The following is a 13397-nucleotide window of genomic DNA, read 5'->3' as shown; positions in this document are numbered from 1 at the left end:
CTGCATTATAATAACGTTACAATTATTGTTATTATTTTTTATCCCAGCATCCGGGCCATTGTCCCGACCACATTTATAAAATGCCCATTATTCATGGCCTGGTCGGGGGCTATTAATGTCCGCTGGCCAAATATCAGGGAAGTGAACGGACCATTTCAAAATAAATTAAATTTTTATGCCTGTATGCGAAATATATTAAATGTTTTGTGCATAAGAAACTCCCCTTAATGAGAAGCACAATTAATGCATTCGAGTCGGGGGCTCCATAAACCGATGCCATAAATTGAGCTCTGTGTGTTGGTAATTAGTGGCCAAGGTTAATGGCAGGAAAAAGCAGGAAAACATCCCGACGACGAGTTCATCAGGAACAAGCTGGAGAACACCATTTCAAAGTTACGCCGAAAAAACACTTGTAAGTGCTACGTTATACTTTATTTAACTACTCATTTGTAATTATTTTTTAAACATAAAAAGCAAATTTTAATGGGGAGTTACACTGACTAATTTTTTTGTCAAACACTTAAGTATTTTTTGAAAAATCATACTTCAGATATATGCGACAGCTGCTATAAGTGTGTTTTGTTAAAAGTACTAAAATAACATTTGATATCATTATTTATTTGCAAATGGTGCATGTTTCAAAACACCATGTTTTGGGTATTTTACGTGTTCCCTTGATATATTGTTTGAAAAAGTACTGCATCTAGAAATACAAGAAATTGAAAAATTCTTTAAAGTATCGACTGTAAAATCAAAGTTTAGTGACATGCAACAAACTTATAATTTTACTAATACACAGCTTTTAAGTACGATTCATCATCATCATTGACACGCTGTAAATTAGTTTCACTATCTGAAAAAATATATAATATTGATTAACCTAAGTTGCGAGGTTGTGAAAGAAAAGAAATCTCTTTTCCCCACCTGCAAGGCCGTTCTTACGGATAACGGCATAACTCCAAGAATCTGTATGGTATAGGGAAACTGCGATTCTCGCAACATCAGAGCAAAAAGCTTTCGCTGGTCGCCACACAACTCATACCAGGCCACATTGCAGATGTCGTCGTACACCTGGTCATACTGTCAGAACATAAGAACTTGTTGGGATTAGATATTCAACTGATTAACTTGGCAAAACCCACTGCAAACTCTAGAATGGTGCCCAGAATGCAATAGATGGACATGCCGTAGGCGGAAACCACGAAGAAGATGGCCGATGGCATGTGAAAGCTGGACAAATTAATGCAGAAACTGAGCAACATGGCCAAAGCCATGGACAGAACCTGAGTGGCGATTAATTCGTAATAAACGCCGTTCACCGTGCGGCAATATCTAAAAGATACGGATTGTTAACATATCTAAATATGAGTAGAAAATAAATATTTTTGTGATGATCAAATTAAATTAAACATGCAAATGAAGTATATTAATTATTTCCTACTGTGTAAATAGTTGATGCCACTTGATCACTTCTATGAGAAGATATTGACGCCGGTCCTCTTCATTTATTGGAGCTCCAACTGCTACCAGAGCTCTGTTTTCTGCCTTCAGTTCCAAGGCATCGTTCAGATCGCTAATCTTTAGCTGCAGCATATCGGCAAACGTTAGGATCTGAGTCAAAGCGAGAAGGACAAACAAATCGCCCGCGTAGAACCCAACGCCTGTTACGACCATTGTGACCTTAAATCGAAAATGATTACACCTTAGATTTAACATAAGCATTCATAATTGATTTTTCTAGAGTCAATAGAAAGAACAAGACTATAGTTGGTTTCAAAGTTTAGGAATCATTGCAATCGCTTAGCATACAAAATATGTTTTTTTTGTGATTTTTGTATTCTGTTAAGGAGCAACCGTATTTTTAACGTTTATGATCACTACTGAACTTGGTTTCACCTTGATTACAGTAAAATTTAGACAGATTTTTTCTATAAGCATCAAGTTTCAATTACATATTTTGTTTTTATTAATTTGTATTTCATTTTCTTTGATTTTAAATAGTATCGATAAATTCGATGGTGCCCAGTATCGATAGCCAAAACTCCCGATTGTCTCCACTATCGATGTGGTCCCAACCCTAGTTCTTACCAACTGAATCAAATACGTGACTGTGTAGCAAAAGTTGTTCTCCAGTGGTAGTCCCGGTACGCGGTACTGCATCATGGTGACCCGGGTTCCATCGTACATTAACATAGCCAGCGGCAGGACGCCCATTAAGCAAAAAGCGACTGCGTATCCGTTGCGAATGATCCTCATGATGCCGAGCATTCGGTCTATGTTCGAGTTCAAGGTTCTGTGGTAGGATGCTCCCCTATTCTCGTATTCCTCGTATATGCTTTGTGAGTACAATATGAGACGCCTCATGTCCTGGTGTTTCAGCAGGCAGGTCAGGAATTTTGCGACTCCATGAAAGAGACCGCCGATCATCAAGCTAGCCTTGAGGCTCACTCCCCAGTCCCCACCATTGTTCAGTATGGAAAACACCGCGAACCCCGTATAGTTTACAATCGCAAAGATCGTGGTCCAGGTACGATAGTTGATGACCAACTTGGGCGCCAGCACATCCACACCAAGTAAGTTGGTCAAACTGTTGATGTTCCTGGACAATTTGCGAAAGCGAGTGGCTGGACTCACTGCCACCGGATTACTCATCGTGAAATAACTGATGTCAGTGTCCAGTTCCTTAGCTTTTATAGAAAAATATTTGTTTTGTCCCATCCGTTGGAACGCAAATGTCACTGCAATTATCATAATTAGCAAGTAATTTTGTAATTATTGTCTTAGTCGTTCTAATGGCAACTGTGAATTTTACAGAATTTGCCATCTGAGCTAAGCCCTTCGATTTATCGATTAGCTCAACTTAATTAAATCCTTTTACTTCTACTAAGACTATGATATAACTATTCAGTATCAATGTGAGTATTAATATCAAATTGTATTTCATTTCATAATATTACAATAACTGCAAGGGGAGAAAATATTTGTCTAATGGTTATCTGTTAGCTTAAAAAAAGAAATTTGTTTATTTATGTGATGGCAATAAGTATTCCATACAAACGTATGTCTTGAGAATGGCAAGAAGCATTTCTCCTAATCTTGTTTTAATATTTTAAAGTCTAGATCCCCTCGAGGCCCAAGAAACTCACATTGTTTGCATTCTTGAACTTATTGCACAATGGGGGAATGTGGGAAGTATTTTGCCTAAGACCTCTGCGCCTTGGGTTAGGAAACCGCAGTATTAACACAATAAAGTTCCCTCGTCCTTTGTCCCCCCTTATCAGTGGTCGGCCACCTTTCGCATACAATTATACGCCTTTGTTTCGAGAGTCCTTCGATGGCATTCATCATACGCACTGTTGTCTAATACACTTCAGAGTGCGGAGCGTTATTAGTCAGGCCCCTTGGATGGCCTGGCGGGTATATATGCACTAGTTCATTGTGTGCTTTTTGTTATTAATTTCCAAGCTATAAATTTTGCTTTGCCACATTTCTAAAGGCCAATCCCCAACTAAAACTACTCACTTGTACTTGGGTGGCTGAGGAGCAGGGCAGGGGGAATGGGTTATGGTTTGGGATGGGACTCACCTTTTCCACGCTCGAACAGCTTTCGGTTTTTGTCTGCGGTATTTTGTTATTCTGGCCGATCCAGCAGCTCCGCCTTCCATCTGCTGCATCTTTTGTTTATGCCTCACAATGGCCTGCCGCAGGTTTTTACTGCCTTCCATTGTGTTTCAGCCCTGTGTGTGTTTGATTCCCATACCCATTGGTGGAGTATGATGGGCCTGAGGCGGTTTGAGTATCAGTTAAGAAGAGATCAAAGTTCTAGGGGGTAAGGTTTTTAAAAAGGTGCCCAAGAGTATGCTACGATCTAAGTTGAGTATTTATTTCGTAGCATTCTTTTAAACACCTATTAAAAAAATTTACTTTTAGCGAAACCCATTCTCGACTTCTACTAAGTACTATCTGGAAAAATACCTTTAAGTAAGTACTGGGTACCTAGGGTTCGAATTCGCCTGACCATACAGCTCTTACTGGCTTCTTCTGTTTTTTGTATTTCTGTTGTCTTCTCCTTGGCTGCCTGCCCGCCTATAAAATGCAATGGAATTTCATATTGTGCGAGTATATATCGGCATCAACATAATGCTCTCGGATAATATTCCCTGGCATTTTTGCGCTGCGGCACGTAAAAAATGCAGGCTGTACACACACAAACACGGCGTTACATGCCTGTGCGTTTGATGTTTAATCAATTGAAAATGCGAGTGTGTGCCATTGATGGGCCACCCGATCCCTCCCCCTCCTCCACCCCCTGGTTACCCGAAAACTTGGCGCCTCACTTGTCTGCCTGGCGGCCTGCATAATACTGGTGGCATGACCTGAGCCAGGGTCGGATTTCCAACCTGACTTCCGCATCGCCCCGCCGGCTGTTTGCCGAGCAAACTGCAAGCAGCAACTGCAGTCGGGTCTTAAGACGCGCTCTCTAGAAAAACATTAGCAAGATTGCAAGGTGCGTGTGCGGTGCCACGCCCAGTCGCCCAGCCATCCAGCCGCCCACTCCCACACCCACTTCCTTATTGAAAGGGAATTGAACGCTCGACTTGCAGGACGGCTTCCTTTCGCAGGATTCCCCTTTGCTGCTTGCCGCCTGAATGGCACAAAGAGGAATAAAAATTACAATATCGCCGTTGCCGCCGACGATGCAATGGAAATGGAAGGCAAACAACAGGCACAACTACAACCACACGCATGCACTGAGAAAAAATTATATTTTGAAGATATTTATAAATCCTCTGGGAAGGTAAATTGCATCATGAAGGTCTTGTTTTCTATTTTTAAAAAACAAATCCAGCACTATAAATATTAGTCATATATTCATCAGTAGAACTTTTCAAAGTCATTTAAGGTGTCTAAAAGTATGCAACAATATATTTCAAACTCGACAATACTTTATTTACTGAATATTTTAAGACGCCTAGAATTAACTTTAAAAAGTATTCGAACGGCACCTCCTTTAAAAATTTCTAACGAACACACGTCTTTTTTTAAATTTAACAATAATTTTCTATTTTTCCAAAAACTACATTCATTAAAAAATCAAAGATTGCAATATATTTGCCATATTTTAAGGTATGGCCCTTAAATAGTTTCCTTGACCATTTTAAGCTAACCTATTAAGGCTTGATGTTTTTAATCTCACTCCTCAGTTTTTCGCCCAGTGCACATACACACAAAGGAAAGCGCAGAGCCTTAAGCTGCCTATGGAGGCATTCATGCGTTTGTGTGCGAGCGCGTGAGTGTGTGCGTGGGAGAGTGTTTCTTGTATTGAAACTTCCTTTAATGGCTTCCGGTTATCATTATTGGCACAAGGCATTGTCCGTCCCCCTCCTGCGGCTGCGTGTCTATAAAGATTAAACGCATTGTTCTCTGTTGATTCTTTTCGTCATGCGAAGAAATTAATATTCGCAATCCATTATCGTTTCTAACAGCGCACATACGAGCGTGCCCCACAAAGGAGCATATTTAATAACCCTAATGGGCGGCTTAAAGCCTTAAAGCGACCGGCGACCTTTGCCCAGTGGCCCACTGCCCCTTGGTGCATAATCAATCAATCGAACGCTTTAAGCTGCTAACTAATATGCAGCAGAGCACCCGAGCAGGGCAGTATCTTAAAGTGTCCTTGCCCGGCGCACAGATACACACATTGATAGATGGGCGGACCCAGTACGTCAGCGTCATTCGCCCCGGCTAATGATGACAAATTTTTTATGGGCATTATGAGCGGCAGTGACTTAAAGCGTGTGGGAATGGCCGAAGGCACTGGGAAAAATAAAGGGGTACCATTTTCATTGCCCGTTTTATATGGCTTCAACAAAGATAACTATTTAGTATGACCAAGTGCCATAACTGACTATTTAGTGTGACCAAATGCGTTGTGTATGCGTAGAGCATTTCTTCAACGATCGTATTTTTGAGAATGCCTACATATGTAACTAAACATATTTAAATAATTAAATAAATTGAATAACTGTAACATATTTATACATTTTTTAATCATTGTTAAATATATTTCCCAATATAATAACAAGAAAATACTCCAAACTTGAATTTAAGGATGTGAGTGCAAAATAGTTGATAAAGTCGAGCTGAATAGTTACACTTATTGACTGTAATTGATGACCAAATGTAGAGCTATTTTCTCGCTGTGTAGACTTAGGACTGGGTGGTGTTGTCTGTTGCCTGTTTCGGTATCCGTTTCTGCTTCCCCCGTTGGCCAACCCTTGGTCAGCCCGGGCTCTTTATTAATTTGACAGCATCAACAGGAGCTGGCTGACTTGGCACGCTAATGATTGAAATGAACTCCGGTCTCGGGACTCCGGGCACTCCGCTCCGGGTAAAGCCAGTGTAACGCCTACCGTCTAACCGGCAGCTGCTTGATTGATGGTTATCACTCACTGGACGCCGGGAGAGCCGCTACAAGGACGTCAGATTAAATGCTGTAGGTGTGTCATAACTTTTTCCTGCGCCTGGCACTCCCCGCCCACTTCCCCTGCCCTCCCCCTCCCCCTTCCCCATCCCGTGCCCCATTGTGCCGCATTGCTCCTTTGTTTGGGCGGCATTCGGGCACTTGTCATCCATCCACTGGCACAATCGCCGCACCCAGACGCTAAGTATGCAAAGGAAAGCGGCTCAAAGGGCCCCCGAATGGGGAATCCAAAAATATATCTGCCTTGTCACAGGCGAGTGGGAGATACAAAAATAAACCGCCATTGGTCATGTTTGAAAGCAAAAAAGGCCAATTAACAAATGCAAATACGCAGCATATTTTGCACTTTTTTATGAATGGCAAAAGGCACGCGTTTAAATGAATCAGCTAAACGACATGTGGGGACAGTTTAAATTAAGCTGAGTGAGTTACGGGCGGCGATAAGATCAGGCACTTTAATATTAAACGAGGAGTACACACAAAGGCTAAACTAGTTTATTGAAATTAATGATAAGATCTTGAAATTGGAAAGATACCTACTTAATTCGAGTGCTAAATTATTTTTTTGTAGGAAAATAATTGTAAATTCTGTCATACCTAAACTCAAAACGAACTATTTTTTAAATATTGAAATGTTAAATGATAGCACAAAGTTCTTCAAAAAAATGCACCTATTGTTAAATAGGCCTTCAGACTTAGAAAATATACCCAATGGCGTCTCCAATTTCCATTCCCCTTTTCAGTCTACATTTAGATAATCACTGTTCTGAAACAAATTAATTTTTATTTTGCACTTCTCCGATTATTTTTTATATTGAGTGCTAAGCAACATTTCCTTTGAAAATATTTGTAATTTCTGTTAAGTGATTACACAAAGTTCTTTAAGAAAATGAACATTTCGTCAAATTAATGTACACTGGTCGGCATAAGTATTTTGACAAAAAAAAAGTGAACTATACATACTTATAACTTGAACTTACTTCTTGTAAACTTTGGCATCAATGGAAAGGTAGTTTAAATGCCGTTTGAATGATACAGTACATTTTTTAACCCATTCAGTACTTATTGAAAAGGACGAATTCGTGTAAGCATACACTTTTTAAACTTTTTTCCCCAACTCGTAAAACTTAAAATTTTTGATGCAAAAAGTTTCTTCAAAAGAATTTTTCAAAAATCATTTTGCTTATATTTTTTATAATTTTTTGAAGGTGACAATGTCGGAAAAAATTTGTATGAAAGAAATACATGGCTCAATAAATATATGGCTCAAATTCCTGTTTCTAAACATTTTCAAAAAATCATAAAAAATATAAGCAAAATGATTTTAGAACAATTCTATTTGCAGTTACTATTATTTTTGTTTGAAGAAACTTTTTGCATCAACAATTTTAAGTTTTCAAGTCGAGAAATAAGTTTAAAAAGTAGATTTACACAAATTCGTCCTTTTCAATAAACACTGAATGGGTTAAGAAATGTATTGTATCATTCAAACGGCATTTAATTACCTTTCCATTGATGCTAAAAGTTAACAAGAAGTAAGTTCAAATTATGAGTATATTTAACTTTTGTTTTGCCAGAATACTTATGCCGACCAGTGTATTTAAGTACCAACTCCTATATTTTCATTACATTTTTCAGTCTACATTTTGATATTCACTGCTCTGAAAGAATTTATTTATATGTTTTACTTATCATTGAATTCGAATGAATTTCTTGAAACTCTTTGGGAGTACAACGAAATTAAAAAAATGTATACTATGAACTTAAATTTTAAAATGATATAGTTTTATCCAGGCCTTTGTGAACTTAAGATTAGCAGAGGCCCTGGCAAATATCCCCTTCGTACTATCTTATCCTGTGTGTCAAGATATGATGGATGCCATATTTTTGCATTTTGTGTAGGAGGTCGAAAGAAGTAAGCTGGCCCCAAAAGTTCCACTCATTAAAGGTCCTAAATCTCAGGCGATTGTAGGCCACAAAATGCTCGTCGATATTTTCCACTCAGACCAAGCAAAGAGAAAATATCCCACAGGAACAAGAGAGAGGCGGGTCCAAATGAGAGGAATGAGCCAGGAGAGACACTCAGCGAGCGGAAATTCCCTTTCCAGTCCGCCAGCTAAGCGGGGAATTTTTCCCTTAAGCCCGGGGGAAATTTCCGCTGAATGGAAGTATAAGAGTGGCAGGCGGAAACTCACTCGCGACGGAAGAGAGACTTGGGTGGGAAATTTATCCTCAGGGGTTCGAAAATGGGCTAGTGGATTAAAAGAAATTCTTTATAAAACTCACTTGTTGCCAGCAAACGAAGATAAAGGCATTAGCTGGTTAAACAAGGGATTGAAATCTCAGTCTAAGCCTTGGAAATGCTTAATTTACATTGCCCCGCCCCCTTCCGGCGCCCTCAATCAGGCACATCGGCGGGCAGGGGGCAGTGGGCAGTGGGCCCAGCGGAAACGGAAAAAATGAGATTTATGACGTGCACAATGGCGGGCTGAGAGCAAGTCCGGTGGCCAGGTGGACGGGACGGGGGGGAGGGGGAAAGCACTTATGAATAAAAGTATGTGTGTACATTGTACAGGCCATAAATGCTGGGTGAATTATTAAAATAAAAGTGAAGCGGAAACGTAACAAAGGTTCGGCGGCGGCATTTATGACAGGAAAACGCGAAACGCAACACAAAGAGATTGCCGTGGCACGCATCTAAAACGAGATATGCCACGCCGGAAATAAGCGCCCATACAGCAGCCCCACCCACACACTCACGCAGGGCGCTGCTCACACACACTAGCGAGCCGTGATGTTTACGCACTGCCGAATCAAGATCCCCCATAAGTAGGCTTCATTTGTCCACGAAAAATCGCTCGAGAAAACCTTTTGGATACCCTCTAATCTACAAGATGTACTCTGTGTTTTTAGTATACTGTGAGCTTTAAAATAACAAAAATTAAAATATTTTTTTATAACTTAGAATGAAATAAAATGTAAATTAAATAATTTATTTAAATAAATTACTAACTAAGCATTTATCAAAGAAATAAAACTAGCTAAATAATATAAAACCTAGCTAATGTAAATCAGTTATACTTTCATTTTCAATTAAATGTTGCAGGAAAGTTAATTTTACTACGAATTACAATTAAATAAAAATTAACCAACAAACTTTAATTTTATAAATCAAGTTCTTAACTTTATCTAAAGCTGATTTTCTAAAGAGAGAGAAATATTTTCAGTGAGCACCAGAATGCTGGTTTCGCTTAATACCAGATACTTACCAAATATAATGGAATGCTGCATAATCCATTCCCAAGACAAACCATAAATTAGATATCTTACTTATCCATTTTATGCTTTTCAATCATAAGTGTAAGCAATACTTACATATTCTAATACAATTTTTTGGTAATGCAAAGCAATAAAAATGATATATTAAATGATGTTAAAAAAGGTTTATAAAATGTTCAAGTAAACGAAAAAAATTAACCAATAAACTTTAAGTTTATTACTCAAATTCCAAAGTTGATATACTTTCAGTGGGCACCAGAATGATGGTTACGCTTGAGATCAGATACTTAGTAAGTATATAAGTATTCCGCATAATTCATTCCCAAGACAAACCATTAGTGTGAACTGACCGGAATCTTTGGGAAAAAAGAGTGTGGGGCAGGGGCAGGCTTACTAGTCGAACTAAATACAAATGTATGCATGTAAACAAGCGCCCACTTAGGCAACCTGCCACGCCCCCGCCCACCGGCCCCTCCCAATCAGCCAGCCCCGCCCCTCCTGCGCCTGTGTATTAATGTTCATTGAAGCGATCAAAATCAAGTCGACTACGGCTAATGCTACGCACATTTCTGGCTTTTTTTATTATTCCTTATTCCTGGCCCGATCCCAGCCGTCGATGGCCCAAACTGCCTGTGCGAACTTTCGCTTGTTATTTGCAATTTGCCTCGACAACAATAACAACGGCGAAAACAGGAACAAGGACAACCAGCGAGTCCTGGAGGAAAGAGGAAGCTTTTGATTTTATATGTGAGCAGGCATTTCTGTTTGTATTCGCCACTCGCTCTCGTTTTTCGTCTTCGACGCTTGGCTTTCGTTTTTTAAGGTCGTTTACAGCAAACATTTCGTTTGCCCAGCGGAAGGGGGGGTGGGGGAGTGGGTGGGATGGGGCGGCCCCGAAATGTATGTTATTATTATGGGGCATGTTGTTAACTACCCATACGCAAAACGCACTTTTTCCCTTGTTTTCCCTTTGCGGGCCGGAGCATAAAACGGATTTGTGAAATCGCTTGGAAAAAATATAATCAAAATTGTTTTCAAATGACTTACAATTGCTAGGGTACGTGCACTAGGAGAAAAATTGTAGCCAGTTACAGACTGAAAAATTAGTAAGTCAGAGAAGGAATAAAAGGCTTTTACAGAATTTGAATCGGTTGCAATCTTGCTTCAAAATAAAGGTAATATTACATTTTGGAACCCAACTTCAAACCTGATACCATTAAAGAGCCAGTCGATTTTTAAAGAAATTTTTGTATGGTAAATCATTAAATTAATTAAATCTTACCATTACAAAACCGCATTCGATTAAACTAGAAAAGCCGACATTCCTCTAATATAACCAATATTAAAGAATCTCTTTAGTATGTTGGACAGTTTTTCGGGCAGTGCTGGTGTGGGCGAATCCGGCCTAGAAGTCGGGCAAACATAGAATCCGGGAATGTAATTATGCGTCTGGGTCTGGGGTGTCAACTGTCAGCCAATCGCCGTAACTTAAGCCACGCATTTGCCGCTGACAACTGGAAAAATTGCCGTTTTTATGGGCCACTCCATTGGGAGATTGGTGGCCAGTTGGCTCCCCAAGGAATGTGCCCAGCCCCCCACTCCTGGTACTCCCTGTTTCGGTATGCCTCGAGTTAATAGCAAGGGCCATTGTTAGGACAGAGTCCATTGGCAATTACTTTGCGGTCCATTATTCGCCCTAAGGCACTGCGAATTCTGGGTAAATCGAGGAAAGTGCGATACTCACTTTTGGGATCATTAAAGTTCGCTAGGCGAGAGTTGATGAAAATTCCTTATATGATAGGTTTCGTATGTGTTTATGGCAAGAGGCTTAGCTTCCAAATATTCTTATATCATTTCTTTATATAAAACCGCTTAGATCCATAAATGCATTTGAAAATAAAGAACTGAAAATAATATTAGTCAAATATTATGATATAGGGAATAACTTACAACAAATATATCCCACATCTTTCGTCTAGCTTAGATTGCTTATCTTTTGGCTAGCCCATATAAAATCTTCACGAAATAAGCAGCATGTACGCAGCCATTAAAGTATCTTTGTATCTAGCTTGCGTTCGATGTCAGTTCCAATATTTTATGATGACCACCATTGAACCCTCCATGAGGAGCACATAAATTCACCAAAACGCAGCCAATGTATCGCTCCTTCAGAGCGCGAGAAAGCGCCCAACAATGCAGCAAAATGTTGTAGAAAAATGCCATGCTCAGATGTCCTCATTCCGAGCCCTCCCTCCCAGAAACCCCCTTCTGCGGCGGAGAAGACAAAAAACTACGTACACATCATCATTGTCAATTGCCGGATGTGGGGTGGGTCCTGAGAAAGGACGAGGAACAGGGGGAAAACTGGGAAAATCGCGGCGAGAAGCGGGAAAAGCAAGCAAGGCGAGCAATCGCTGCCGCTGTATTCATTGTTGCCACGTAATTGCATTTCGCTATCGCAGATATTTATAGCTCCACTCGGTCAAGAGCAGCAGTTGGTAGTGGCCAATGCTTTGGCAGCAACAGATTTTCCCAGCAAATGCGGTCAACCGCAAAAGCGCAGCGGCAAAGTCGTTACAAGGATAAGGGCGTTAGAGCGCGCTGCTTGTTGTTGCTGCCGCCGGGCATTAGTCCTTCCCAGGACTATGCATTCCGGCGTTCGGCACACTGGCGTCCTGCAAATAAAAATAAGCAATGTCTGGGCCCGATTCGCGGCGCCGTTGTCATGGAGCGTATTGAACACCGAACGGCGAGCGTGGCCATTGTCATTGCATTCGCAGAGTTGCAGAGTCGCAGAGGCAAATGGAAAACCGGGCACTGCACTGAGAGAAACGAGGCCCACTTAAAAAATACTTTGAAAAAATGTACACTTACTTTTGGGAAAATGTGTCTATTTTATTTACCAGTAATTAATTAAGTGCCTTAATTAATAATTAAGACTACACAATAACATTTATTTAAATCAAATATATTCTGTTTGCTTAATTTATATACGGGGTCACGCGTAAATCACTATGGCTTTAAAATAGCTTTTAAATATAATTTTTAAGTTCCTAAAAGTATGCAATAATATATTTAAAGCTAAGAAGTTCAATAAATTAATTCAGAAAGTTGACCATCACCACCACTTCTGTATACACTTAAAATGACAATTAAAGGAGATTTTAAAGCGCTACCTTTTTGTGTGGCACCCCCACAATAATACTAATTTATATATAATTTTTATTTAAATTGCAGTATAAGTTTGTATTGAACGCTTTCTAAAAGTAGGTGTATTTTCTAGTGTATTCGCATTTAACGCATAGGTATTGCTTTAATTTCTTATTTTAATCGTGAAATACTGAAATCGAAACTTAATTGAGTACTCCACATATTCCAACTCAAGTTGAAACTTAGATTGAATTTCACAATTTGATTTGCTAACATATCTATCGATTTCGTCTTCTTTAAACAAAAATTAAAACAAAGAAAATAATAATGGAACTACAAGTAAAATTCGTAAAGTAAAAGAAACATACATTTTGAACAACCGTCAAGGTAAACAAAGAACTTTGCCCAACAACAAACAATAAAATAGGTCTGAAGCTAAATCATTTTTCACTGCACTAAAGGTTAACTATAAATACGCTTTTTG

The 13397-nt window shown here is 39.5% G+C and overlaps 1 protein-coding gene across 1 annotated transcript; it reads right to left on the bottom strand.

Annotated features, from left to right (window-relative positions):
* Positions 1-732: 732 nt before the first annotated feature.
* On the bottom strand, positions 733-2652 carry LOC119560272 (putative odorant receptor 83c). The gene is made up of 5 exons (XM_037873638.1): positions 2089-2652; positions 1442-1680; positions 1143-1332; positions 925-1080; positions 733-853 (listed from the first exon to the last, which is right to left on the bottom strand). The coding sequence occupies exons 1-5, from the start codon at positions 2650-2652 to the stop codon at positions 803-805; spliced, it is 1200 nt and encodes a 399-aa protein (XP_037729566.1). The 3' UTR covers positions 733-802.
* Positions 2653-13397: the final 10745 nt, after the last annotated feature.

This window comes from Drosophila subpulchrella, unplaced genomic scaffold (assembly GCF_014743375.2).
Source record: "Drosophila subpulchrella strain 33 F10 #4 breed RU33 unplaced genomic scaffold, RU_Dsub_v1.1 Primary Assembly Seq354, whole genome shotgun sequence".
NCBI classification, from domain to species: domain Eukaryota; kingdom Metazoa; phylum Arthropoda; class Insecta; order Diptera; family Drosophilidae; genus Drosophila; species Drosophila subpulchrella.
Note: the sequence above shows the minus strand (reverse complement) of the source record. Positions and strands in the feature narration are given on the sequence as shown.

Coding starts and splice junctions, on each gene's coding strand:
- LOC119560272 (XM_037873638.1), bottom strand. CDS start 2,652: ATGAGTAATCCGGTGGCAGTGAGTCCAGCCACTCGCTTTCGCAAATTG. Junction 1,333..1,441: donor TGGCATCAACTATTTACACA/GTAGGAAATAAT, acceptor CGTATCTTTTAG/ATATTGCCGCACGGTGAACG. Junction 1,081..1,142: donor GCACCATTCTAGAGTTTGCA/GTGGGTTTTGCC, acceptor ATGTTCTGACAG/TATGACCAGGTGTACGACGA.